The following is a 27,154-nucleotide window of genomic DNA, read 5'->3' on the forward strand; positions in this document are numbered from 1 at the left end:
AAAAGTAAGGCTATTCACCTTTTTTTTGTGTTAGTTTTCTGCATTGACTAACATTCTTGCTGTCTGTAGGAAGTGACTAATTATATGGTAACATTATCCCACCTGCAGACACCCCCTTTTGCTGCCACCACCTCCTATAGACACTCCCCTTGCTTCCACCACCCCCTACAGACCCCCCTTGCTGCCACCACCCCCTGCAGACACCCCCTTCCTACCACCACCCGCTGTAGATAACCCCCCCTTGCTGCCACCACCCCCTGCAGACCCCCTGCTGCCATTCTTGACTCATGAGTTGTGTCATTGTAATATTAAATGTATATCATTTAGCTCAATTATTTGAATGATACTAGCTAATAATATCTCAAACAATCCCTACCTTCCCTAATATGTCTTTTCTTCATTTAATAGAGATGATAATAGCCAAGTCTTTATCTTAGGAGAGAATAATTATGGGAAGCTAATTCTAAAAAATTGCAAATTTCATGTGCTAGGCATAAAAATAAATATGAGACTACTTGTTGGGAATCGATTGCTGAAAAAAATTATGAAGAACTCAAAAAACTTCATGAAACTTAGATTCGGGAGCACGGTGAGGATACACTCAATGTGAAAGATGCTTACATTAAAACTTTAAAACGGGAATCTAGGTATGTGAGAGGACTTGGTCCTCGAGCTCGACCACCAAAAAGAAGGTAGAACTGGTGAGAAGAATGAACAATTGTCTACCTAAGTTGACACTCTTGCTGCATCAAACGAGGAGCTTAGAGTATCAAATGAACAACTTAAAGCATCTAATGAAGAGTACCATCCAATGAAGAGCTTAGAGCAGAATCTTCTAAAATGAACAAAGAAGCTATTGAACGTGAAAAGAAAATGAGAAAAGATATGCTGAAAATGTTTCGGGAGAAAGAGTAAAAAGATCATTAATCACCCCCTCCCAATTTTTTAACCACACGGGGTATCTAATTATAATGTTTTTGATTTTATTAGGAACAATGGGTCGTGATTATTTTCTAAAATTAGCATAGGAAAGCTATGATAAGGCTTGGATTATGTGAATTTCTTCGTAGATTACAAGTATTGCTAATTAGTTTTTTAGATTTACTTTGAATTATTCAAGTTACATTGGATGTAAAATTTGAAGATTATTTTGTACTCTGATTATATACGATTTGCTATTCCACTAATACTTCTTCTATTATGTCATACTTTTTATTTTTAATAGGTTCATTTAATATATATGAACAGGGAAAAAACTTATAGATTACACGATAACAATAATTCGTAGTCCATACCAATTTGGGCAACAGAATAGGGATTGCACAGTCATTTCAATTTAGTGCAAGATTGAAAATTATGTACAACAATTCGTAGCCTAAAGTATTTTCGGCGACAAAATTGGTCTTGTCCAAAACATCATGCATGTAAGATTACAAGACATTCCAGGCTGACAAAAAATCGTAATTGTTGCACAAAGTTCAGTAATATGAGCGATAAATTTTATGTTGTTGCCAAAAGTCAGTCAAGTATAGGCAGCGATTTAATAAACTCGTTGCCCAACTGTTCCCTTACATGTGCAACGGTAAGAGTCTCGTAGCATAAAAACCATTATGGGCAACGAATGTAACTCGACGCCCAAGATTCAGTTTGTGCGACAATCATAATTTTCGACGCCCTAGTTACAATGGGCGTCGAACCTTAAGCGATGAAATCGAGGCGTCAGTATCCCGTCGCCCAAACATTTGTGCAACGAAATTGATCCATTGGGTAACGAAAACATTTGTCGCCCAAAACCTATTCTCTTGTAGTGTATATACTATTATACTCCCTCCGTCCCAAAATATAGTTCCCATTTCCATTTTGGGTGTCCCAAAATATAGTTCCCATTTCCATATTTAGTTCCACATTTTTCCGTAATTTGTCTAGAAAAACCGTGTCCCATCATTTATTTGCTTCTTAAATTTTGTTTTTTGCTTAGTTTATTCAACCAAAATGTTACAATTAATGCTCTTTCACCAATTATCTCCATTCTCTCTCCTAAAATCATCTTTTCCCATACAACTTTTATTTAAATAAACAAAAAATCTTTACTATCCCAACTTGCATAAATTACCGTGAAAAAAGGGAAATGGGAACTATATTTTGGGACGGAGGGAGTATCATTTTCAAAACTTACGATCCACTATTATATTAATTCAAAAAGCGTGCTCGCTAGGGATATAAGCTTATTCATCCTTGAGCCTCTTTAGAGGTTAGTGATTGATGATGCACTAAGTCTGCCCAACGCCATGGCCGCTAGGCTATGCAACACCCCGTCCAATAGGAAGGGCCCTGCTATGCATGAACATCTAGTAGAGTCATGTATATGGCCGACCAACGGTCGATGATGGGTGACTGGTGCCTAAGAATTGACGAAAAGACCCTTGTTATCCAGGAATTGACTAAAAAGCTCTTGTTGCAATTTGACGTTCGGCTTGTGCCCGATGCCCCTTTGACACCCGTGTTGCTATCAGAGTCGTCTTCCTTGTTGCTAAGCAACATGTGTGGGATACACCTCAAAAGGAGGGTGCCCTTATTGAACCGAGGCCCATGAGGTATGTTGTGAAACAACACAGTATATGATGCTAAATTGTGATGCTAAGGTGCCCAAATTGACCCCTGGACATCACGTCTCGATTAATAAGGGGCTTGTTTCCTCAAAAGCCGCGCAAGCAGTCGCTAGGGGGTTGTTTCCTTGAAAGTCGTGTAAGCTCCTCACCAATGGCTACACGAAAAAGGGGAATGTTGTCAAGCCGTACACAATGTTTCAAAAAGTTACCTAATACTAAATTCCAATTGTTACCTTTAGCCATTGCTACCGGCCATCAATCAAGTTATGGAGGACAAGAAACAAATGATACACGAGCAAATACAACAATAATTGACTCGAGTAAAAAGTTACCTATTACTAAATTTCAATTGTTATCTTTTACCATTGCTACCGGCTACCAATCAAGCTATGAAGGACAAGAAACAAATGACACACAAACGAGTACAACAATGAATTGACTTGAATACATTCGGAAAATGACATGTTCTCATAGCCTTGAGTTATAAAGGTGAACAATTGCACAATGCCACAGACCAATCGCAATAGACTGTTAAAATTGCTTAGACAGAGTGTCTAGTGGTTCACTTAGCTCTCTTAATATGGTGGAATAGTTTTCACGTTACATACAACGCGAATATTTTGTTTGGTGATAAAATCACCAATGCTTTAAGATCTAAAAATACATGATCGTGCAGTCCCCTAATTTTTTTTGCTGCCTCATGAATCAACCTTGAAATTTCCAAAAGGCCAAAGCAAAAATACAGCGTAATATGTTTCAAAATCAAGCATGTTAACTACCAACTCACTGGAATGGCCAAACAATAGATGAATTCCTATCTCACAGGACACATTAGCTACTGTTCCTTGAGCATAAACCCTTCAACAGTTACATGGGCTCGCACTAAGACAAAGCATTGTTGGGTTCTGGATTTGCCTCTGATGAGCTGATGATCTCTTCAAAGGTTTCCATGTCAATGGTCATACCATCATCCACAACAGCATCTACTTCTGACATTACTTCATCCCTGTCTCCCATCATTGATTCCCCACCATTTTCTACTGAATTAGAGTGTGGAGGATGAGGAGATTGAGACGGTGGCTGAGGCAGAGGCTGGGCATCCTGAACCTGCTCTCTTGAGTCATCTGCTACTTGGGCAATTGAGGGAGGATATGGATCTGTAGTTTTCGTCAAAGTACTTGTCACCAACAGATTCTGTGAACCATGCCATAAACCTTTCCAATCAGTAATCAAGTCCACAAGTTATGGTGAGTGGTGACACCTATAAGAAACATATCCTAGTACTTATAGATAATACGCATTTCAAAGTTTACTTTCCCCACAAATCTTGGTTGTACAAAGTATACAACATAAATATCCAACATTAACATGAGTAGTCAGATCACTACCGAGCTAGCATGAAAACTTTGCCCAAGTCATGACTTAATATTTGAGAGGATGACATCTCCAGGATGGACTTCAAACTCAGGTACATTAGATGCAGTTGGACAAAAGACTGTCAACCTAGCCAATTTGATCTAATAATTACAAATCTCACAAGAAGCGCTGCAAGCTTGTTTCAAATATTTCGTTCAAATGGTATCTTATGCCTAACACTCCATTGCCAAGTCAAATAATAATTTACTGAAGGTTTTGGACTGAAGAACGAACAGAAACAATTCATGCTCAATCTAAGTGCTGAGATGACCATATTAAATCAGTGTGGATACTGGGATTACATAAAATGATGGACTTGCTTGTGTTAGGCCAACTGGTTTTGTTTGGTTTTAAGCCATAAGTCAGGTTAGCTCTGGTCAACAGCATCAATTTTAATGATATGAGTATCATAAGCATGAAGTTTAAATTATAAGCATAGTCCAGGCTGCCTAAGCATACAATGTCATCATTTAAATTCTGATTTTAAAATAAATAAAACTTCAAATAAACTTTACAAAAGATAAAAGAACATATATAGAATTTAAGATAAGAGAAAAATGAAGAGCTTAATAAACTACTAAAAAATAAGGTTGGGGAAATTGATAATGACCTTTAATATAAAGTTGAAAAAGTTGTAGCTTTTGCACCATAAATTATAAAACAAAACATCAAAAAATATTCTACATTTAATTATTACTTCCTCAATCCCATAATATAGTGCTTGATTCTCATTTTTCACGGGAATTAAGGAAAATGGAATTAATAGTAGAATTTCCAAAAAAATACATTTAATGAAATGCTTTTTTGATACTTTTGTATTGAAACTAGTTATTTATTTTCTTTTTCCTTTAAACAAAATCAAAAGGCAATAAATGTTCCTTGTTATGGTGTAAAGCAATAAATGGGGTCACATGTTTTGAGAGAAAAGTAGGGGTATTTTGGAAAATTTGTGTAGAAATTAAGGATAATTTAATCTAAATAAATTGACAAAAAAGAAAATAGGCACAACATTGTTGGGATACCAAAAAAGGAGTGGGAGCACTATATTATGGAACGGAGGGAGTATTACTATAATTTAGCCCTTTCGACACCTTGAAATGTTTCCAGATATCAGATGGGTTGTCTTCCATGAACATTGGATAGTTTTTAGTCACGTCTGGTTTTGCCAATGGGAAAACCTCGTAGTAATTTTATGAGGGTGCCTTTTGGTGGTCTATTTCCGACGATCATTGCATTAGATATATGGCGAAAAATATAGTTGGTCTAGTTTTTGCACAACAATTCAGCTTCGCCTTTTATGAAACCTTCTTGAGCAAAAAGTCGAAAAGTCACACACCCAGGTCATGCTTTCCTAATTCATATGACAAGGATGCATTGCATGATGTAGAATTTCAAGGAATGGAATTCAACAACAGTTAGGGTGGAAATACACATGTAGATATAAAAATGAAAAACTTGGTACCTTCTGAAGAATATAAAGTTCATGATAAAAGCATATCAATATTAAAAGAATTTCAAGCTGCAGCTATGTAATTAAGTTTCAGGAAGTGAGAAGCAAGAGAGCTATAACATACTTTTTCTAGTGCCAGAGCAAGTTTCGACAGATTTGGGTAGATAGTCCGCGCACTCAGTAAAATCTGTTCAGGCACAGAGTTGTAGAAACGTCAAGACAAGCAGAAGATGGTGTAAAAAGGCACAAATGCAATTATGAATCCAGGTGCATCCCTTTCTTCAGTAACAAGCAAGCTCCAACTCATTTCAGAGGATCAAACAGGAAATATATGACTTTGACACTTCATACAGAACAAGTGTCGGAAAAGTAAAAGTCTCTTATTCCAAGTAAATTATTCACCCAAAATGATCTCTTATCTAGAATAACTTAACCCACCCAACCGAGAGAGAGAGAGTGATTACTGATTAGTAACCTATGCATCTTTGCATTGTTTACAAAGCTGTAGATAAACAATACAGCAACTACATGTCAATCAAGATCAACAAGCAAATACAGTCAGAGGGAGATGTTGATTGTATCCTAGGCATCTTATGTGGGTTAAGTTATGTGGCACGTGATCCACCGTCTTTTAAAAAAATTGAACACTTTTATTTGGCGGGGGGGAAGCGGATATAAAACAGAAAGCTACAACGTGCACATGTCTAACAGTCAAGTAATAAATCTCCCCTCTACGACTCTAAGTTAGATTAAGAGAAAAGAAAAAGAAAAAGAAATGCAATCTATACAAATATATTAAAAGGCGTGCGAAAGAAAGTTTATGTGCCACGTGGCACTCTCCTCAAATTTCTAATGCAAATGTTCATGTGTACTCCTCACTTTTAAAAAAATATGTAAGTACAAGGTATCAAACACGTGACCTTTGAAATGAAACGTAAGAGCTTAACCATCAATACACTATGACTTTGTTGTTGAATGTTTCAATTAAAATATGACAAGTCTTGTAATAATTGTACTTAACTAAAAAAACTTAACAAGTATATACTCCCTCCGTTTTTTATTGCTACACTGTTATATGCACAACAATTTATGCAATGTCACTTTCAAGCTTTTTGGAGTGTATTTTTTGATCCATAATGTAAAATAATGAGAAAAAGTGAGAAAATTGTATTTTTTGGTTGGAAAAGTGAAGAACAAATATAGAAGTAGTACTTTATAATGGACCAAGTATCCCAAATAAGGAAAATATAGTAATTAAAAAGAAACAATCATTTAAGAAAAATGTAGCAATTAAAAAAAAAAAAAAGGGAGTACATCTTTAGCACTCCTATTACATAACTTACAAGATAATATGGATGTCATATTCTCTTACCACAATTCCTTTTGAGGTATTGTTTTCAAACTCAAAACTTTCAAAAAAAAAAAATTACTTATCACGTCGTGACGTGAATTTCTCAATTTCTTAATGGACAAAAAATACGAAAGTAGCAAAATAAATTATGAAATATAAAATAGTAACATATTTGTTTATTGTAAGTTTGTAACTGACCCAGGGCATCGCGCAGGCAAAAAAACTAGTTTCCTAAACTAAAACCCAAAAAGTATCGTCTCGTAAAAGAAAATTCTAAAAAAAAAAAAAAAAGTGCTTTGAGTATCTATCCAATGTGCATGGAAGACAACCCAATTGTGATATCTGGCTATATAGAGAAAAGAAAAAACAATTTTAGATTGAATATAATAGAATTGTTAATAAACTCGATTATTGATGATGACTACAATCAAACTGAACTAATCAATTCGAAAATGACGAGGTTTTTTAAAGATATTTTGGAGTAAGTAATTCTCGAATTAGCCAAAAATAATACTCCCTCTGTCCCAGAATACTCTTTACACTTTCCTTTTTTATCTGTCCAGAATACTCTTTACACTTCTTTTTTGGGATATGACCCACTATAGTTTTAATCATTATACCTTTTAACTATTGGCCCACCTCTCTCTCCTCGAAATAAAATTATACTGCTCTTATTACCTACCAACTTTATAACCCACATTCTCTCTCCTTACTTTTCAATAAAATAACAATTGATAACAAAAAAACAACTTATCATCTAAAACTACGTGCCTTAAAAGTGTCAAAAGTATTTTGGGACGGAAGGAGTACAAAATTACACATAACTTAATTAGAGTTGGCTTTTTTGTCAAGAATATCTGCTTTTTCCTTGAAAATAATTCATTCCCCGGGTATTGATATTGGGAAGACAAAAGCTCTTCCTAAAGCTTGTTTTCAAGCTTTGTATCGTTCAAAGATAAGATTTGAATTGAGTATATTCTTTAGAGGTGTTTCTTCGTCACTAGTCATTTTAGTTTGTGCCTTAAAGAGGACGAATATCTTATTCATCTCACATTCTATCTCTTTTTGCTAGTTATATTTGAACTTGTTTGTCTTGAGTACGGTCCAACTTTGTTCGATGAAAGATGCTATTTTTGCTTGGAAAAGGACGGAAAGAGGTTGGCATATCAAGGTTTCGAAAGTGCTTCCATTGCCAATTTAGTGGTGCACTTGAAAGAAAGAAACCAAAGGACATTTTATAGGCAAATAAGTACATGCACCCAAGTGCATGTAGAGCATGGTGCACCATTTTCTAAACTACGTCATTTTATCATTTTTACAGTCTATAATTTTAAAAATTATTGTTATTTGCTTCCTTAAATTTTGCAACAAAAAGTTCCTTTCTCAAATTTAAATTTAAAAGGTATATGTTCTTTTACCTTAAGTGTAGATGTATTCATTTACTATATGTTCTTTTCATTATAACCTTTTTTCTTTCATAAATATAAATTTACACGTTTTTTAATTTTAAGTCGTGTATTCTTTTTTAAAGTAGAAAAGTTGTTGAAAAAAGTTTGTGTTCTTTTATATGAATGATATGTTCTTTTTGGGTGCACAATGAGCATTGTGCATCTTAGTGCATAATCCACGCTTTGCATTTTATAGGGGTTAGATTTCTCTCGTGAAACTATATATATCTATATATACTTCATTTAAAAATAATATATAGAAGTAAGTTCATATGAGAATGCATACTTATATGAGAAATGAGAATGAATTTTACATGCTATAACTCTTATAAATAAGTGATGTAACTCTAATGAAAAAGTGATGTAACTCCAAAAACAAAAAATTTGAAAAAAAAAATTCAAAAAAAAAAAATTTGTTTTTTTGAATTCAAAATTTTTTAGAGGGATATAACTCTAATGAATAAGTGTTGTAACTCTAAACCAATCGTGTGGTTGAGATTCATTCTCATTTCTCATGTAAAGAGCATTCTCATGTGATCTTGCCTCTATATATATATATATATATATATATGTATGTATATATATATATGTATGTATATATATATGTATGTATATATATATATGTATGTATATATATATGTATGTATATATATATATGTATGTATATATATATATGTATATGTATATATATATCTATATGTATGTATATATATATATCTATATGTATGTATATATATATATCTATATGTATGTATATATATATATATATATATATATATATATATGTATATATATAAACAAAAGTTTACGTGAGAATACTCCTTATGTGAGAACATGATATTTGTGGAATAGTAATCCATTTTAGTAAAATTATAATCTTTTTCTAAGTACTACATGATAATCCTTTTTCCTGAAAACGTGATTCTTTTGGAAAATTCGCCTTGCAAGGAAAAGAAATGGTTACAATTTAGCCAAAATAAATTATGTATTGTGTAAAAGATATTACTACCAATTGATCTCATGTTCTCATATAAGGATTCTTCTCGCGATAACTTAACCATATATATGTATACATGTAGTTTCTTGTCACTATAAATTATAGTGTCCTTGGGTCTTTGACAAGTTTTAACTACACAAAGAGAAGATACGGAGAGCACAAGAGTTAAAGAAATAATTAATTACCTTGAGTCTGATAGCCATCTAAAACACATCACTATGTAAGAAAATAGAGCGAATAGGCTTACTAAACATCAGCACCATCTTATGAGTAAAAGAATTAAGCCTCGCCCTCTTTCTACTAATGAAAAATTAAGTTATTATTGAAAGGCAGAAAATTCTAGATACTAAATGATAATAAAGACCTTTTTGCTGCAGGTTTGGCAAGTTTCAATTATAAAATAGAAGATATCAGGAAGGAAATATCAACTTATAAAATCAAATTACCTCGCAAAGTCTTTGCAATGTGAATGGTGGTCCTTCTATAAAACTAAAAAGAGCTGTACACACAAGGAAACATAAAAACTTTCCATCAGAATTGTCAACAGTTATTACCAAAATCAGCATAAGCAAAAACTTGGTATAGGAGCCAGCTTGTACCACTTTGGTTTGATTCAAAAGAAAGTCAACAGCAACAAATAATCATAAAAACAAAAAAATCTAAAACGGCACTTTCCACTCTACCATGAATTTGATAGTTAGCAGACTGGTGCTTCTAACTCATGGCCTGATTCACCAATCACAATACTTTACTAAATAGCCTGATATGGTCCTCAGCAAAATGACAAGCGACTATATTGCCCTCAAGTATTAGAGTTGTTCACTTCCACATATCTAATACACAATAGTCCTTCTAACTTTGTTGTTTCCATAGGTCTCAAAGGCACACCTTTGACCATTGATAACTTAATTTAAGTACTAATTAAATCTATGAAAGTTGGTATTACAAGAGCACACATAAAGAGAGATATAACAAAATTCAACGACATTATCTTTATATATTGGTGAGATTTCATGGTCGAATTTGTGAAGTTTGATTGCTAAGCCCTCACATCAACACCCCATATTGTACACGTATGCAAGGAGAAAGAAGGATAAAAGGACTAAGGGTAATGAAGTCATTAATCAAGTTATTACAGGTGGCAGGTTGGTATTGAAGGAATAGAAGAATGTTCTGCAGCCATAATTGAATGGGTGAGTGGAGGAATGGCTAGGTGTCAGTAGAGAGAGAGAAATAGAATACTGAATCATGTAATAAATAGGAGCTTGAGCTCAGTAGGAGTTTTCATCCAGAAATTGAGCGAAGCGAAAGACAGGCAAGGCTGGGAGATCCTTTACTTCTCAAATTGCAAGGATTGTATATTGAGGTTGCTGAGTTTTCTCATTAATACAGTTATCTTTGATGCGTGCATGGATGACTCCATTAAGCTATCTTTATTTGCTTTCTAAGGTTGTTGCATGGTTTTACTTTACTCTTAAAGTGAAGGTTTTACATGTAACCAAAACAATGTCTTTTATTCTTTTATGTTAGTTAAGTCAGATAATTAAAATAGTTTATTTTAGCTAAGGGCCGAAAATTCAGTTGTGATTCATTTACTTAAGCTCCAAGGGGGATTGTTTGCTCATCTCATCAATACATGGCTTAGGCGTGTGGTTTTGTAAGGTTTATGGAAAGTTTTTGCAAAGCTTTCCTAAATCCAATGTTTCCTTAAGTGTGTTAGAATCTAGGCTAATTTTAAAGGGAAAACTTTCCTATTATTTGCCTTGTGAAATTCGGCCATGATTTAGCTTGGAGGGCAAGGATTGTTTGCTCATCCTATCAATACATGTGCACGCCTAATCAATAAAGAAAGAGTGAGTTTTTATATTAAAAGAATTTGAATGATTGTTCCATTGAATATTGATGTTTGTACCAAAAACACATAAATTGAGGTTTGTGTGCATCTCCTAATTGAGGTTAGTGAGAGATCCTCTAGTTCTCGAGGGAACAAGAGTATTATCCTTGTTACTTTGTCACGTTTTCCTTAGTTTAGTTCACATAACTTTCGAACTTGTTAACTTCGACGTTCATAGCAACCAGCAATCATATCAATCCTCGTGCCAGTGCCTATTTCTCTTGTTTTCTTTGTTATGTGTTAGTTAAATGACCCCAACACCTAGCAAATTAGTATCAGGGCGCAAGATTTCGGCGAGCAAAACCATAGCGACGTCCAACACTCAGCGCATCGAGAGAGCATTGTAGAGGTGCGTGCAGCCATGACACGAGCAGTGGAACGTTACAACAAATTTTGTCCACTCAAACAGCCACTAGCCTCCACCAATTAGGTGAGGAGATGGCGAAAATTTCGGGAGAGAGGAGATGGCAGATCGAAGGAAGGTCGTGGTGGTGTAGGTGGAAAGAGAGGAGCGTCGGACTGGGGCAACCCACAGGAAAGGAGAGGTCAGGGTTGGCGAGAAAATCGAGGTCGAAACTGATATGGATGCAAAGGCACTTGTTAACCATGAGCCTATTGACTTGACCATGGACACTTTAGGGTTCCAAATCAAGAACAAGAACCAAGTCTTGGCTTGTGTGCTAACATGGGACTTGGATGATGGCGTGGAGAGGAGTAAAGAGGAGTCCTAGTTCTGTTAGGATTACTCCTTGCTTTCTACATAGAATCCTAGTAGAATAAGGATTGCTATGTTTATGTTTTATGTTTTATGTTTTACAAGATAAACATGTGACTTGTACATGTTATCTTTTAGGCGTGTCTTTTAATAATTAGGAGTAGGATAAGTTTATGTTTTCCTAGTAGAATTAGGATAAGTTTTCATAGTTGGATTAGCCTAAGTTGTACCCTATATAAAGGGGACGTTTTCTTTCAATAATAACTTAGAGATTTTGTGTGTTTAAACTTATTCTTGATTGTTTGTTTTCGAGCTTACAATTGAAACCATTAATTATTCTTCAGGAGTGTTGAATACTTAGTGTTAAACATCTTAAATTCAGGAGTGTTTTTAAGAGTGTTTAGAGTCTTTATTCAAGTTTCAGGAGTGATCTTGGATAAATTCATATCCCTTGTTCAACTTTTATGCTTGTTAGTTCGAGTTCTTGGAGTCTTTTCTTCAAGATTCATATTCATAACTTGATTATTAGACTTCTTGGTTTAGTAATCATATCAAGTGGTATCAGTTTTCCAAGGAGGTGAGGATAGAAAGGATTCTCATAACAAGAAAGATCTGAGGGATATACATTGCAAGCTTTGATCTTTGGTTACCAAGAACCAATCTTGACACTTCAAGATTGCTACGACAAGGTTCAAGAAGTGGTTATACACCCAAGATTCCACTTTGTGCTTCCAAGATTGCATCAAGATCCAATCTTTAGGATCAAGAAAGGGTAGGAGACACTTGAAGACACCTTAACCATGACGTCCGAGATGGACAAACTTGCTATGGCTATGAGTGAATTGGCTCGTACTCAAACTGAGGCAAGCAATCATACAAGAAGAATAGAGGCACGTTTAGATGCTATTGCCGACATAATCACCAAGAGACTCAATCCAAATAGTGCGTCATATATAGGCCTACATTCGGAGGATGAAGGGGATGAAGGTGAAGCAAGATCATCCAAGAACGCCTATCAAGATGATAGAGGGTTGAAGCTTGATGACTACACTGGTGAAGGCAAACCTGAGGACTTATTGCAGTGGATTCGCCAACTAGAAAAGGTGAGTGAGTATAGGGGTTTCGATGATCGAAAGAAGTTCAAGGTGGCTGCCATTAGACTCACGAAATATGCTGGAATTTGGCTTGAAGGGTTGCACGCACAAAGAGCCAAAAAACAAGGCCAAGTTATGTAGTTGGGAGAAATTGAAAGGGAAGCTCAAAGATAAATTCCTACCTGATGACTACGAGCACAAACAGTTCATGAGGCTTACATCAATAAGCCAAAATAATCTAAGTGTGCATGAATACACTATGGAGTTTGAGAAACTAGGCCTTATGTGTGACATAGAAGAGAAAGAGATGCACAAAACAGCAAGGTACATTAAAGGCTTGAATAAGAGCATAGCCAAGAGAGTTGAAGTTTCTACTTATCACTCCTTTACGGATGTGACTAAGTTAGCTCAGAAATTTGAAAAATATAACAAGGAAGAGAAACCTAAGGGAACATACACACCTAGGTATGACCCTAATGCAAAGGAAAGGCTACTACTTCCTACACAAGGTGGAACGAAAATCCTAAACCTAACAATACACCTAAGGAGGACACTACTATGGAGAAAACTAAAGTGGTCGTGCCTAAAGAGAAGTTTGAGGAGTTGAGGAAGTGCTTCAAGTGTCAAGGAAGAGGACACATAGCAAGCAACTGCCCTACCAAGAAGGCTCTCACCATGAGGCAATACTTAGTCTTGAATGAAGAGGAAAGCATGTATGAGTTCGTCCCTCAAGAAGAACAAAACATGGAGGCAGATGATGAAGAAGAGGATGCTTTTGCAGAAGATGATACAAGGCTAATTGGAGTGGTTAGGCGCACCTTACATGTGGATCATACACCTAACATGGCACAACGGGAGAATCTTTTCCATACTAGATGCAAGGTAGGTGAATATACATGTAATGTAATAATAGATAGTGGTTCTTGCACTAATGTTATTGCAGTTGAAGTGGTGTCTAAACTCAATCCCATCACAAGGGCACACCCTAAACCCTACAAATTGAGTTGGTTGGATGATAGCACTGGCATGAGGGTGAAGAAACAAGCACTTATTCCCTTCTCTATAGGAGGCTATAAAGATGAGCTATGGTGTGATATATTGCCTATGAGTGCATGCCATCTTCTACTTGGAAGACCATGGCAATTTGATAGGAAAGTTATTCATGAAGGGGACTCCAATGTCTATTCTGTATTGGTTGGTTCCAAGAGGGTTAGATTACATCCTCTAAACCCTAATCAAGTGGCGCCTAAACAACAACCTAAGACACCAAGTTACTTCCTAAATGCAAAAGAATTCGAGCATGGGGTAGAGGAAGAAGGTTATGCTTATGCTTTGGTTGTGAGGCAAGTGACTACAAGTATCAAAGTTCCTAACAATGATCAACTTGAAACTTTGATGCACGAATTCAAAGATGTTTTCCCTGAAGAGTTACCACAAGGACTTCCACCTTTGAGAGGGATAGAACATGCTATTGATCTTGTTCCTGGCGCACCACTACCTAACAAGCCTGCTTATAGGTGTGATCCAGTGGCTTCTAAGGAATTGCAACGCCAAATTGAAGAACTAATTGAAAGAGGTTATGTAAGGGAAAGTATGAGTCCATCTGTTGTGCCAGCTTTGTTAGTCCCTAAGAAAGATGGAACATGGAGGATGTGCATAGATAGTAGAGCAGTAAACAACATCACAGTTAAATATAGGTTTCCTATGCCTAGATTGGAGGATGTGTTGGATGAATTACATGGTGCTTCAATCTTTTCTAAGATTGATCTTCGAAGTGGATATCATCAAATGAGGATTAGGGAAGGAGATGAATGGAAAACAGCCTTCAAGACAAAGCAAGGTTTGTATGAGTGGATGGCCATGCCCTTTGGCTTATGCAATGTGCCTAGTTCCTTTATGAGGCTAATGAATGAGGTACTTCGTTCTTTCCTTAATAAATTTGTGGTTGTTTATTTAGATGATATACTAATCTATAGCAAGAGTGTGGAAGAACATTTGGTTCACTTGCGCCATCTCTTCATAAAATTAAGAGAACAAAAACTCTATGGAAAGCTAGAGAAGTGTGAGTTTCTTGTAAACAAGGTGGCGTTTTTGGGGTATATTGTGTCACAAGAAGGAGTTCATGTTGATCCTGATAAAGTAAAAGCTATTTCATCTTGGATAGCACCCAAGAATGTGTCTGAATGTCGAAGCTTTCATGGCTTGGCATCCTTTTATAGGAGATTCATTAGAAACTTTTCTTCTATCATGGCACCTATCACAGAGTTAATGAAGAAAGGAGAGTTTACTTGGACTTCCTTAGCACAACAAGCATTTGAAGACATAAAAGGTAAACTATGTTGTGCACCTGTTTTAGCATTACCTAATTTCCATAAACTATTTGAGGTGGAATGTGATGCAAGTGGAGTAGGAATTGGAGCTGTTCTATTGCAAGAAAAGAGGCCAATTTCATACTTTAATGAGAAGTTGAGTGGAGCTAAACTCAACTATTCTAACTATGATCGAGAATTGTATGCCATTGTACGTGCATTAGATCATTGGTCACATTATCTTAGGCCAAAACCTTTCATTCTATTCAGTTGAAGCCTTAAAGTACATTCATAAAGCTCAATCATAGGCATGCTAAGTGGGTGGAGTTTCTTCAATCTTTCACATTTTCTTCAAAGTATAAAGAAGGTAAGACAAATATGGTGGCAAATGCATTGTCTAGGCATTCTTATTTGTTAACTATTGTGGATGCACAAGTCCTAGGGTTCGAACATCTAAAGGAGTTATACAAAGAAGATGTGGATTTCAAGGAGAAAATGGCTCGACAAGAAGGTCCTTATGTGTTACATGAAGGTTTTCTTTTTAAGGGAAACAAGTTATGTGTGCCTAAGTGTGGTGTGAGAAGGCTTCTAGTAAGGGAGGTTCATAGTGGAGGAGTGGCTGGACATTTTGGAGTTCAAAAGACTCTTGATGCATTACAAGAAAACTTCTATTGGCCACACATGGTAAAAGATGTTCACTTGGTGGTTACACATTGTGCTACTTGTCAAAAGTCTAAGAGTACTTTCCATAAAGGTCTCTATACACCATTACCAGATCCTCATCAACCATGGGATAGTGTGAGCATGGATTTTATAGTAGGGTTGCCTAGAACTCAAAGAGGGAAAGATGCCATAATGGTGGTGGTGGATCGTTTCTCTAAGATGGCTCACTTTGTTCCTATGCACAAAACTGATAATGCATCACATGTAGCTGATTTATACTTTAGAGAGATCATTAAACTACATGGCATACCAAGGAGCATTGTATCTGATAGGGATTCTAAATTCCTAAGTCACTTTTGGAGATGGTTGTGGCGCATGCTAGGTACTAAGTTACTCTTTAGTACAAGTCATCATCCTCAAACCAATGGTCAAACTAAGGTGACAAATCGTACATTGGGAACTTTGCTAAGAGGATTGGTGAGTAAGACACAAAAGGATTGGAATATCAAGCTTGTTCATGCAGAATTTGCTTATAATAGAGCACATTCATCTACTACATCTCATTCACCATTTGAGGTAGTGTATGGTATTAATCCTTTACTTCCTATTGATTTTGTTGCAATGCCTAAGCATGAGATACACATGGAAGCAAAGAAGAGATTAGAAGCATTCAACAAAACTTGTGAACAAGTGAAGGCGAGGATTGAAAAGATGAATATCCAATACAAGACAAGAGCTAACAAGGGGCGCAAACAACATAGGTTCAAGGTTGGTGATATTGTATGGATACATTTGAGGAAGGAAAGGTTTCCTAGCAAAAGGAAGAACAAGCTTATGCCTGATGGATCATTTGAGGTTATTGGAGTCATTGGAGATAGTGCTTACAAAATAGATTTACCAGATGAGTATGGGAATGTAAGTGCTACTTTGAATGTAGGTGATCTATCTCCTTACTATGATGATGAGAATTTGAAGGCAAATTCTTTTGTGGAGGGGGAGAATGATATGGATGCAAAGGCACTTGTTAACCATGAGCCTATTGACTTGACCATGGACACTTTAGGGTTCCAAATCAAGACAAGAACCAAGTCTTGGCTTGTGTGCTAACATGGGACTTGGATGATGGCGTGGAGAGGAGTAAAGAGGAGTCCTAGTTCTGTTAGGATTACTCCTTGCTTTCTACATAGAATCCTAGTAAAATAAGGATTGCTATGTTTATGTTTTATGTTTTATGTTTTACAAGATAAACATGTGACTTGTACATGTTATCTTTTAGGCGTGTCTTTTAATAATTAGGAGTAGGATAAGTTTATGTTTTCCTAGTAGAATTAGGATAAGTTTTCATAGTTGGATTAGCCTAAGTTGTACCCTATATAAAGGGGACGTTTTCTTTCAATAATAACTTAGAGATTTTGTGTGTTTAAACTTATTCTTGATTGTTTGTTTTCGAGCTTACAATTGAAACCATTAATTATTCTTCAGGAGTGTTGAATACTTAGTATTAAACATCTTAAATTCCGGAGTGTTTTTAAGAGTGTTTAGAGTCGTTATTCAAGTTTCAGGAGTGATCTTGGATAAATTCATATCCCTTGTTCGACTTTTATGCTTGTTAGTTCGAGTTCTTGGAGTCTTTTCTTCAAGATTCATATTCATAACTTGATTATTAGACTTCTTGGTTTAGTAATCATATCAGAAACATAGGGGATGCATCGGAGGAAGCAAATGAAGTAGGGTTTGGTGGTGGATTTCAGGCGGGTGGCAACTGGCGAGGGAAGAAGTTGGACTTACTGATTTTCACGAGTCACAACTTGGATGGATGGATCCTTCGCGCTAAAACATTTTTCACCTTCTACCATCTTAGCTAGGAGGAACAGGTGGAGGTTGCGTTGGTATGGCGATGCCCTCTTGGTATCAGCGCAAAAATCGTCGGCGTCGCATTCTAAGGTGGTCCAAGATGAAGGCCATGCTTCTCATGCGGTTGTTTGACACCACTATGGAGTCGTTACATGAACAATGACTATAGGAGAGTACATGAGACGTTTCATTGAATTATTAGCACCCTTGAAGGGGATTCTTGAATTAGTGGCCCAACCGAGTTCACTAACACGTTAAAAGAAGAGATCAAGAATGAGATGCGACTTATTGGGCCCAAATCCTTGGATGACGCCATGGAGTTGGGTGTCCAGATTGAGGCTAAGAAGAAATGGGACTCCACAAGTCAGGCCTCTTATTAGTGTAGGTGAGCCCATAGCTTTAACCACTCCACCTTTTTAGCTAAATCTCACAATTCTTACCCTAACTTCACTCTTCCCTTTGTCACTGAAGCAGGTAGGGGCTAGGTGATTTCCTTCTCCAGCAAGGCCATCCGATAGCATATTATAAAGACTTTGGGAGTTCGGGCTCAGTCTACGTCTAACTACGAAAAAGAATTGATGGTCGTGGTACTTTTTAAATTGGAGGCACTATCTCCTGGGTAGGCCATATATCATTCACTCCGATCAACAAAGTCTCAGGCATTTGTTGCAATAGTGGGAACTTGCTCGGGAGTATAAAAAATGGGTGGGTAAATTATTTGGGTTTGATTTTGAAATTAAGTACAAGACGGGGGGAAAGTAATAGAGTGGCAGACGTTTTGCCGGCAGCTCGCAACTCCCCCTTGGAAGGGTTGACAGTGGATACTGAAGTACAAGGGTCGTTTGGTCATCCCTAGGCACTCATCTTTGTCCTCTACACTCATGAGGGAGTACCATTCGTCACCTCTAGGTCGTCACGCTGGGGTATCCAAAACCTACCAAAGACTCGCCGTTGAATGGTTCTGGAGAGGTATGAAGGACATTACCAATTTTGTGCAAAGTTGTCATGTCTATCAACAAAAAAAAAAGTCCACTGTGAGTCTCGCGGGATTATTACAGCCTCTTCCCATTCCCTCAACAATCTAGGAAGACATTTCTATGGATTTTGTGGAGGGGCTCCCCAAGTCCTTAGGTTTGGACACGGTGGTGGTGGTGGTGGATAGATTGACCAAATATGGGGATTTCATAGGACTCAAACACCCTTTTACAACACCCTCTCTAGCTGTAATTCTTCATCAAGGAAGTGATAAGGCTCCATGGGTTTCCTTCTACCATTGTCTATGACAGAGACCGTATTTTTATGAGCTTGTTTTGGGGAGAATAATTTAAGCTACAGGGCACCAATCTCCACAAGAGTACTGCTTACCATCCTGAGTCTGATGGCAAACCCAAGTAGTCAATAAGTCCCTTAAGGCTTATTTGCGATGTTTTATTAAGGACAAATCCATGTCATGGCCACTTGCTTCCCTTGTTCATGAGAGAGGTAGCACTTCCATTTGTTCCCTCAAAGATCAGCTTATACAGAGGGACACTATCTTAGACGAACTCAAGTTTTACTTGTTGCAAGCTCAAAATGCAGTAAAACTGCAGGAGGATAAAAAGAGGAGAGAAGTGCACTTAGATGTGGGAGATTTGGTGTATCTACGTCTGCAGCCTTACAGGCAACAATCCTTAGCCAAGAGGATGCATGAGAAGCTTTCTGCAAGGTTTTATGGACCTTTTCAGATTACCAAGAAGGTTGGACCAGTAGCATATCAGTTGGCTCTTCCACGGATGCCAAGATACACCGTGTGTTTCATGTGTCACAACTCAATGAAGCGGTAGGGCAACCTCATACCTCCACAATTGTCTACCGACATGGTTCTTGAAACTCAACCTGAGCACCTCCTGTGGGTACGCTGCAATTCACACAACCTTGCTGATGCTACTGAAGTTATGGTGAAATGGAACAATCTGCCGGAATATGAAGCAACCTGGGAATCTGTGGCTTTACTCAATGCAAGATTTCCAGATTTCCACCAGTACATGTATGCAAGGAGAAAGAAGGATAATAGGGGTAATGAAGTCATTGATCAAGCTATTACAGGTGGCAGCTTGCTATTGAAGGAATAGAAGAATTTTCTGCAGCCATAACAATATGGGTGAGTGGAGGAATGGTTAGGTGTCAGTAGAGAGAGAAATAGAATATTGAATCATGTAATAAATAGGAGCTTGAGCTCAGTAGGAGTTTTCATCCAGAAATTGAGTGAAAGAAAGGCAAAGCTTGGGAGATCCCTTCTCGAATTGTAAGGATTGTATTGTCATGTTGCTGAGTTTTTTCATTAATACAATTATTATCCTGTTGTTGGTGCCTATTTCTCTTGTCTTCTTTATTATCTGTTAGTTAGGTCACCATAGCACCTAGCAGTGACCTAGAAAAAAGCAAATGAGACCCTTTGGGGGATCGACGGGAGGATATTTGAATCCCCACTCCAGCAGTATTGTGAAGCATATATATGGCAGGGAAGCCAAAATTTCGGCATCAACAGCAAGTGTCTCCATGAACTCCCAACAAAATATATACTGTGTGCTGTCCATGGTTTCGGATGATGATGGCACCAAAAGGAGGCAGATAATAATTTCTAAAACGGGAGCAAGATATGATGACAAAAGACTAGCACTAACATGTATACCGTTGCAAACATAAGAAGACTAGCAAAATCATGTATAGGTGAGGAAACCAACATATAAGAGGATAATTAAGAGGATAATATCAAAGCTGCAATAGGATTTGTATAAGACCCTGAAAACAAAACGCAAAGGCATTCTTTATGTATATACTAAGACAACGATATTAGCAGCATGGGGTTATTTCATACTTGCCCAAGTCAAGGAAAAAAATCAATGCATCTACATTATCAGTTATCAAAGTCATAGCTTTGTCATAATGAAAGCGAGAATCCCTCATCTCCTCTGTTCTGAGCAATTTGAATAGGGAATCTCTTTTATGCCAGCTGGATTAGCTAAAATGTTAGGTTTTACAAATTTCAGTTACGCTCTACTCAGGGAGAACTAAAATTTCAAATTCTATAATATTCATGGTTGTAATGATTAATTAATTTACTTGTTAGCTCAGAACAGTCTCAGAATAATGATATTATGATTACTAAAAAACAATAGTCGTTCTAGTCCAGTTTGACACAAACACATTCAGTTCCATAACCATTCAAGACAATAAAGTTCACTTATATTTTATTAAAAAGAATGCACCCCTAATTTAAAATTAAAAACCACCAAAGGAAAAATATCATACACATCCCAGAGAAAAAAGAAATGCGGGAGTATTATAACATGGTCAAACAGTTTCCAAAGGTATCAAGCCAGGATACTCCTCTCACCATAATGACATAGACAAAACTTAATTGTTAACCTTCTATAATTAAGGAATTAAAGGGATAAACAAAAAGTGGCAGCTCTACCAGGATATGCTGCATTCTTTTCTTTTCTATGAATAGTAGAAAAAGACTATTTTGCACCAGCTTGAATATCGGTCAAACAAACAAATATAGCCAAAAATGCCAAGAAGACTTGTATATATTTTATAGTTTGGCAGGTCAAAGCAGCAAAGATGCAAGATCTTGGGTGGTAATCCAGTATAATAGTACATTGTGCACTAAGAATTCACAACTCCAACAGGTAGCTCGCGAATACCAAAGGCGATGACAAAAAATGCAGAATGAGAGATACTAAGGAATTCAGTAGATCAATACCATCCTCCAGACTTTTCACCAACTGTGGATACGCCCCCAAAGAAGCATTTAGTTGATCGTCAGAATTTCTTGCTTCTGGATATTCCGCAACAACCTAAATGTTCAAATTTACATGGGACAAAGAGATATAATTATTACACTGGAAGAAGTAACTTTTTATCACATTTACAAGGGACAGAAACATAATTACATCAGCACTGCTTAATGATGAAAACCTTACATACAAGCATACCTCACCATTACCTGCTTCAGCTGAAACAAAAGCATGCTTTTAAGCTCATCCCAGTCATGCCTGAGTGACAAGACAAAGCAAAGGAAAAAAATTCCACTCAACAACTGAGGAATACCATTTACTTTAATTTTCCAACTTTCACAATTATTGCTCTTACCAAATAACTAACAAAAGAAAGCTTCTACAAGCTGCAGATATATGAATCCCCAAATTGATAATTTCACTCTACAGTCTTGAAGGTCCGTGTGTCTATTCACTTGTGTATGGATATATGTGAATATGTGTACATATGTCTGAGCATGTGTGGTAGCATTCGCGTGTGTGTGTTTGTGCATGTATGTAAGTGTTTGTGCGTTGTGTGTTCGCGTGCGCGTGTGTGTGTTCGCGTGCGCGTGTGTGTGTTCGCGTGCGCGTGTGTGTGTTCGTGTGCGCGTGTGTGTGTGTGGGAGTGTGTGTCTAGAGACCTAGGATTAGGTGATAAGGTAACAACTAACTAGCAATGAGAAGATATGTATATCATATATGAGAAGCAGGTGTATTTTTGTATGCTTTAGGTTAATCTTTTTTGAATGGCAAGTCCGTTGACTTTTTTTATTTGCGGCTAGGTAGGTAAATTTTTTGTATTAGCTGAGGACGTTTATATACTTCAAACTTACAATAATGAACCTAAAGGTTTTATGAAGCTTTTGTTCAAAAACACTGCATTTAAAGTAAAGAAACAATGACCTGCAACTGAAAAAACTGAACCTATCCTTCTCCCCCTTCTCATTTTCAAGGCTTCTCATTGGATCTCACCCTATGTGTGTGTGTGCATGTGTGTGTGTGTGTGTGTGTGTGTGTGTGTGTGTGTGTGTGTGTGTGTAGTCATGGGTGTGGCCTGCCTATCTCAGGCAAATGGGGCCCAGCCCAGACAGCAGCTTACCCCAAACTCCCACCCACCGCTATGATCATTCAATTTTGGCTCCTAGAATCTGGAAGTGAGTGTTGATACCACCAAGCCCCATCTCACAGATGAAGAATGTGTGCAGTCAGAATTTGGAAATAAAACATACCAAAAGTTTCCTGTTGAAGCTATGATCTCCAATACCCCCTTCGTCTCTTCTGCAGAAAGCTTATGATCACATTTACCAGCTCTAGAAGACGAGAAAAGCCATAAATTAGCAAGTAAAAGAGTCACAATACCAGGCTTTATATACGAAAGTGCTAAGATGCCAGTATACAAAGATGTAATCAGTCAGCTAAAATTTTCTTTCCCTTGACCACCACAGCAGTTAATTTTGTATTTAGCGCATAACTCAGGTAACCAAGAAAAAGGCCATATCCTATTAGTAACTAGACAAGAAGCCCTGAAAATTCAAAAACACTAACCTTTGTAATAATCCATAACAATAATGTGCATCTCTATGGACAGCATTACCCTTAATACTACTAGTCTCACATCACAACCAGGCAACAAGCACATTAACAGTCTTGATCTATATTGTAGCAAAATGGCATCTTTGAGCACAGTTTAACGTTTTTATTTATAAGATAAGATGTGTTGCAGCCCCAAGCAATCAATATTGGGTACCTTTTGAGCGATTACTCAGTGCCATGAAAGCTAACTGATCAACATACAAATCAAAGTCTTGTACGGACCAACTTCCCGTCCTACCTCCTCTATGTTCTTCACAGACCAGCTTTGTTCTGTTTTGTCCACCATTTCTTTTCTTGATCGAAAGAAAAGATTCCATGTGGTAGTCATAATATAAATGACACCCAATGGCATTCTCACATGAAGGGTATGATAGATCTCTATTATATAAGGGAAGGGAGGAGCAATGGTGTCCTATTTTGAAATCCCTATTTTACCCCTCTTCCCATTCTAAATCACAAATTCACTTACAAATCAAAGGAGGCTCCAAACAAAAATACCAAAAATATAATTATAACAATCACTCACAAGTGTTCATATAATTTAACTTTCAAAAGTATAAAAAAAAAGAATTGTGAGAGATTTAAGTGACAAAAATTAAACCAATCAAATTTCGCAACTAAAAACAATTATACTTCGTATGTCTAATGTTCAAATTTTGACTCTTATGTCGAAAAAAACCGAGTTTCTTTTTCGAAAAAAATTCAAGCACGCATCGCGTGCAAAAAATTCTAGTTAGTTAGTAGTTAAGCACCAGAACATTTCTTCCTATAATATTTTATAAAGCTAAATAAGCCTCTCTGTGGATACAACGTCGGCTAAAGCTCCTATATATTCAATCTAGATGCATTACAGCCCCGAATTCACTAAACTTTTGTCTATCACTATCAAAGGTAAAAACTATGACGAAATGCCGATAAACCAGCTATATACTATATTTTCCTCAAGGCAATAAAATGAGCAGTAACATAACATCGCAATTACATAGCAAAAGCTCAAGTATAAAAGTATATCATTGTTAAATAACTCCAAGCTGAGGTAACCCCCATATTCCAAAAGGCAATTTCTCAAATCAGACGTCTCATTAAATGGTTCACTAAATAATAACATACGACGGTCTTTCTGTAGTTCACCTAGCCCCACAGTAGCGTCACTAAGAAATAATTTCGGACAGAATCCAATTTACGGGGGATTAACCAAATTAAGCATAAATATTGTTTTGAAAAAATGAACACTAAGCTGCCAAAATTAGATAATAAATGGTACCCATTAGCATCTGAAAATTGAGGAACTGGGTCATCTTGAACATGAGGCACCTCAACATCGGAGGAATTCGGTGTGGGCTCAGCATTTTCGATTGGTGGTACCTCCATTATACCAGAGCTTACTTTCTATTAAATAAGAAGGAATTGAAATTAGATTAACAAGAAACAAGAAACAAGAAACAAGAAACAAGAAACAAAAAAGAAGAGCCATGATGAATAAATCAAACGATAGTAAAGGAGAAGGGAGTGAATTGCGAACCAGAAAAGAGAGAGACTTTGATTTTGTTGGACTTGGAAAAAGCGGATGTTTGAAGTAGTGAGTGGGTGAAACTGGAATTAGAAATTGGAAAAGGGGAAGGGAGGGGTGGATTTACCACGCTACGACTTGGGTGTTAATGAGCAGTAAATTATGGGCTTTGCTATTTGACGCCCTAATATTTCCTACTAACGCCCTAAATACAGTATTTTTATACTGTATATTTATATCTCTATTTTTTTTCTCTCTTTTTTCCTTCCCCTCCCTCCTTTCACTTCACCACCATTGGAGCCGGCACTACCAACACCTCCGCCACCAACACCATAACCACACCGCTGCCAACAACACCGTTGCCACCACCACCGCAATTTTTTTCTACTACTGTATCCATGATTGATTGTTTTTAAAAAAATTATATTAATACTCCCACAATGACAGAAAATGAGAAAGTATTTGCTGCATTACATCACCACTGGGCACCACCGGTGCCAGCACAACACCACCGTCGCACCACCACCGCCGTACCCCCCACCACTCATCCACACCCTTCATCTTTTCTCTGTTTTCTGCATTTACAGTGAATTTTTTTTTAAAAAAAAAATATGGAGAGGCGTCCACCCCACCATCGGTGGAGGCGTCCACCATGGACGCCCCACCATCGGTGGAGGCGTCCACCATGGACGCCCCACCATCGGTGGAGGCGTCCACCATGGACGCCCCACCATCGGTGGAGGCGTCCATGGCAGGCGCTCCACCACTAGGTGAGGCGCCTGCCATGGACGCCTCCACCGGTGGTGGGGCGTCGATGGTGGACGCCTTTAAGGTTTGAATTTTTTTTATAAAAAAATATGGAAAGGCGTCCACCATGGACGCCCCACCATCGGTGGAGGCGTCCATGGCAGGCGCCTCACCTTGTGGTGGAGCGCCTGCCATGGACGCCTCCACCGATGGTGGGGCGTCCATGGTGAACGCCTCTTTTTTTATTGATTTTTTTAAAAAAACACCATATACAGGTGGAAGGTGAGGGTGGTGAAGAGCGTGAGAATGGTGGTACAGTGGTCGGCATCCCAAAAATTCAAGCTTTAAGCTTCTCTTCTCTTCATCTCATCGCCTATCTCCTCATTTATCTCAGGTTGACTGCACTTTTGTATTTCTGCTTTACTATCTGTCAATTTTCATAACTCACCTGAACCTTTGGTCAACTTGTGTGGAAATTCTTAATTCAAATTCTAAAGTATCATACTTCATTAGATTGCAACTACTCAGAAAAAAAATAGAAGTTCAATCTTATCTCTTCCTCATGTTTTGCTTGATGGTGGTATGGTGAAGTACCGTTCTTTTCATATTTGTTTATGGGCTTTGTCAACCTGAGAAGATGGTGGTGGGGTGGTGGGGGTGTGAAGACAGTGGTGTAGAAGAAGAAGGGGAAGTGAGGAAAGAGGAAAAAGTGGAAAAAAATAAATATAAAAATACTGTATTTTATACGTATACAGGGCGTTACGAGGAAATTGTAGGGCGTCATTTAGCAAACCAGTAAATTATTCGAAGTTGGCTCGTTAAAGTTCGGTTTGGTAGGAAACTAGGAATCGATTTGCATCCGAGATCGATTCAAAGTCCTAACGAGTCTAACTTGAGCTATCTTAAATTCGGCTCAAAAGCTCACGAACAGACTTGATAGTTTTTTAATTACTAAAAATATTTCTTTAATGTTTAATATAAATAAAAAAATAATTAATAAATGTGTTAAAAGCAACATAATAATTATAATATTTCAGTGCAACATGTTAATAATCATACACTAGGGGGAAAAAAAAGAACGGTTGCGCAGGAAGGGATGCGCTTTTGATAAAAGCGCAGCCCTATTAGTGAAGGGCTGCGCTTTTCTAAAAAAGCGCAGCCCTACATAACAGAAGGGTTGCGCTTTTGAAGAAAAGCGCAGCCCTTCACTTTGAGAAGGGCTGCGCTTTTAAAAAAGCGCAGCCCTACTTTGTGAAGGGTTGCGCTTTTTTAGAAACGCGCAGCCCTTTGTTCAATTTTTTTTTTGATTATTGAAGCGTGCATGTACAGTAACCCATATACTCCAACTCTATTTTTCCCACTTTCCTCTTAGAGAATTACGAGCGAAAAATCAAGTGCACCACCACCACCTTGCGAGACCTAATTCGAGTGCACCACCACCACCCACATTGGTCCACCACTTTGCGACCACCACTGCTGCCCACGCCACTACTGCGCGCCACCCACATTGCTCCACACTTTGCGCGACCTAACTCTGCTGCTCCACCACCTTGCGCGCCACCCACCACTACCCTTCTCTTCTTTCTCTTCTCTTCTCCACCATTTGAGTGGTTAATTAGGTATGAATTAATTTTGTTTTTAAGTTACTTTTGTTTTTCTTAATTGAATTAATTAATGTGCAATGTGGGTTTTGTCAATTGT

At 37.4% G+C, this 27,154-nt stretch overlaps 1 protein-coding gene across 1 annotated transcript; it reads right to left on the reverse strand.

Moving 5' to 3' along the window:
• Nucleotides 1-3,058: 3,058 nt before the first annotated feature.
• LOC104908946 (uncharacterized) lies at nucleotides 3,059-24,864 on the reverse strand. The gene is made up of 8 exons (XM_010698114.4): nucleotides 24,719-24,864; nucleotides 24,461-24,585; nucleotides 22,833-22,913; nucleotides 21,792-21,840; nucleotides 21,549-21,642; nucleotides 9,718-9,770; nucleotides 5,600-5,662; nucleotides 3,059-3,803 (listed from the first exon to the last, which is right to left on the reverse strand). Exons 2-8 carry the CDS (start codon nucleotides 24,565-24,567, stop codon nucleotides 3,492-3,494), a joined length of 759 nt encoding a protein of 252 aa, XP_010696416.1. The 5' UTR covers nucleotides 24,568-24,585; nucleotides 24,719-24,864; the 3' UTR covers nucleotides 3,059-3,491.
• Nucleotides 24,865-27,154: the final 2,290 nt, after the last annotated feature.

This window comes from Beta vulgaris, chromosome 7 (genome assembly GCF_026745355.1).
Source record: "Beta vulgaris subsp. vulgaris cultivar EL10 chromosome 7, EL10.2, whole genome shotgun sequence".
NCBI lineage: Eukaryota > Viridiplantae > Streptophyta > Magnoliopsida > Caryophyllales > Amaranthaceae > Beta > Beta vulgaris.

What these genes read in the sequence shown, in the direction of transcription:
- LOC104908946 (XM_010698114.4), bottom strand. Translation starts at nt 24,567, where the DNA reads ATGGAGGTACCACCAATCGAAAATGCTGAGCCCACACCGAATTCCTCC. An exon ending in GCTTCAACAGGAAACTTTTG is followed by an intron (nt 21,841 to 22,832) that starts GTATGTTTTATT and finishes CTTGTCACTCAG; the next exon opens with GCATGACTGGGATGAGCTTA. An exon ending in GGTGAAAAGTCTGGAGGATG is followed by an intron (nt 9,771 to 21,548) that starts GTATTGATCTAC and finishes TTGTGTGTACAG; the next exon opens with CTCTTTTTAGTTTTATAGAA.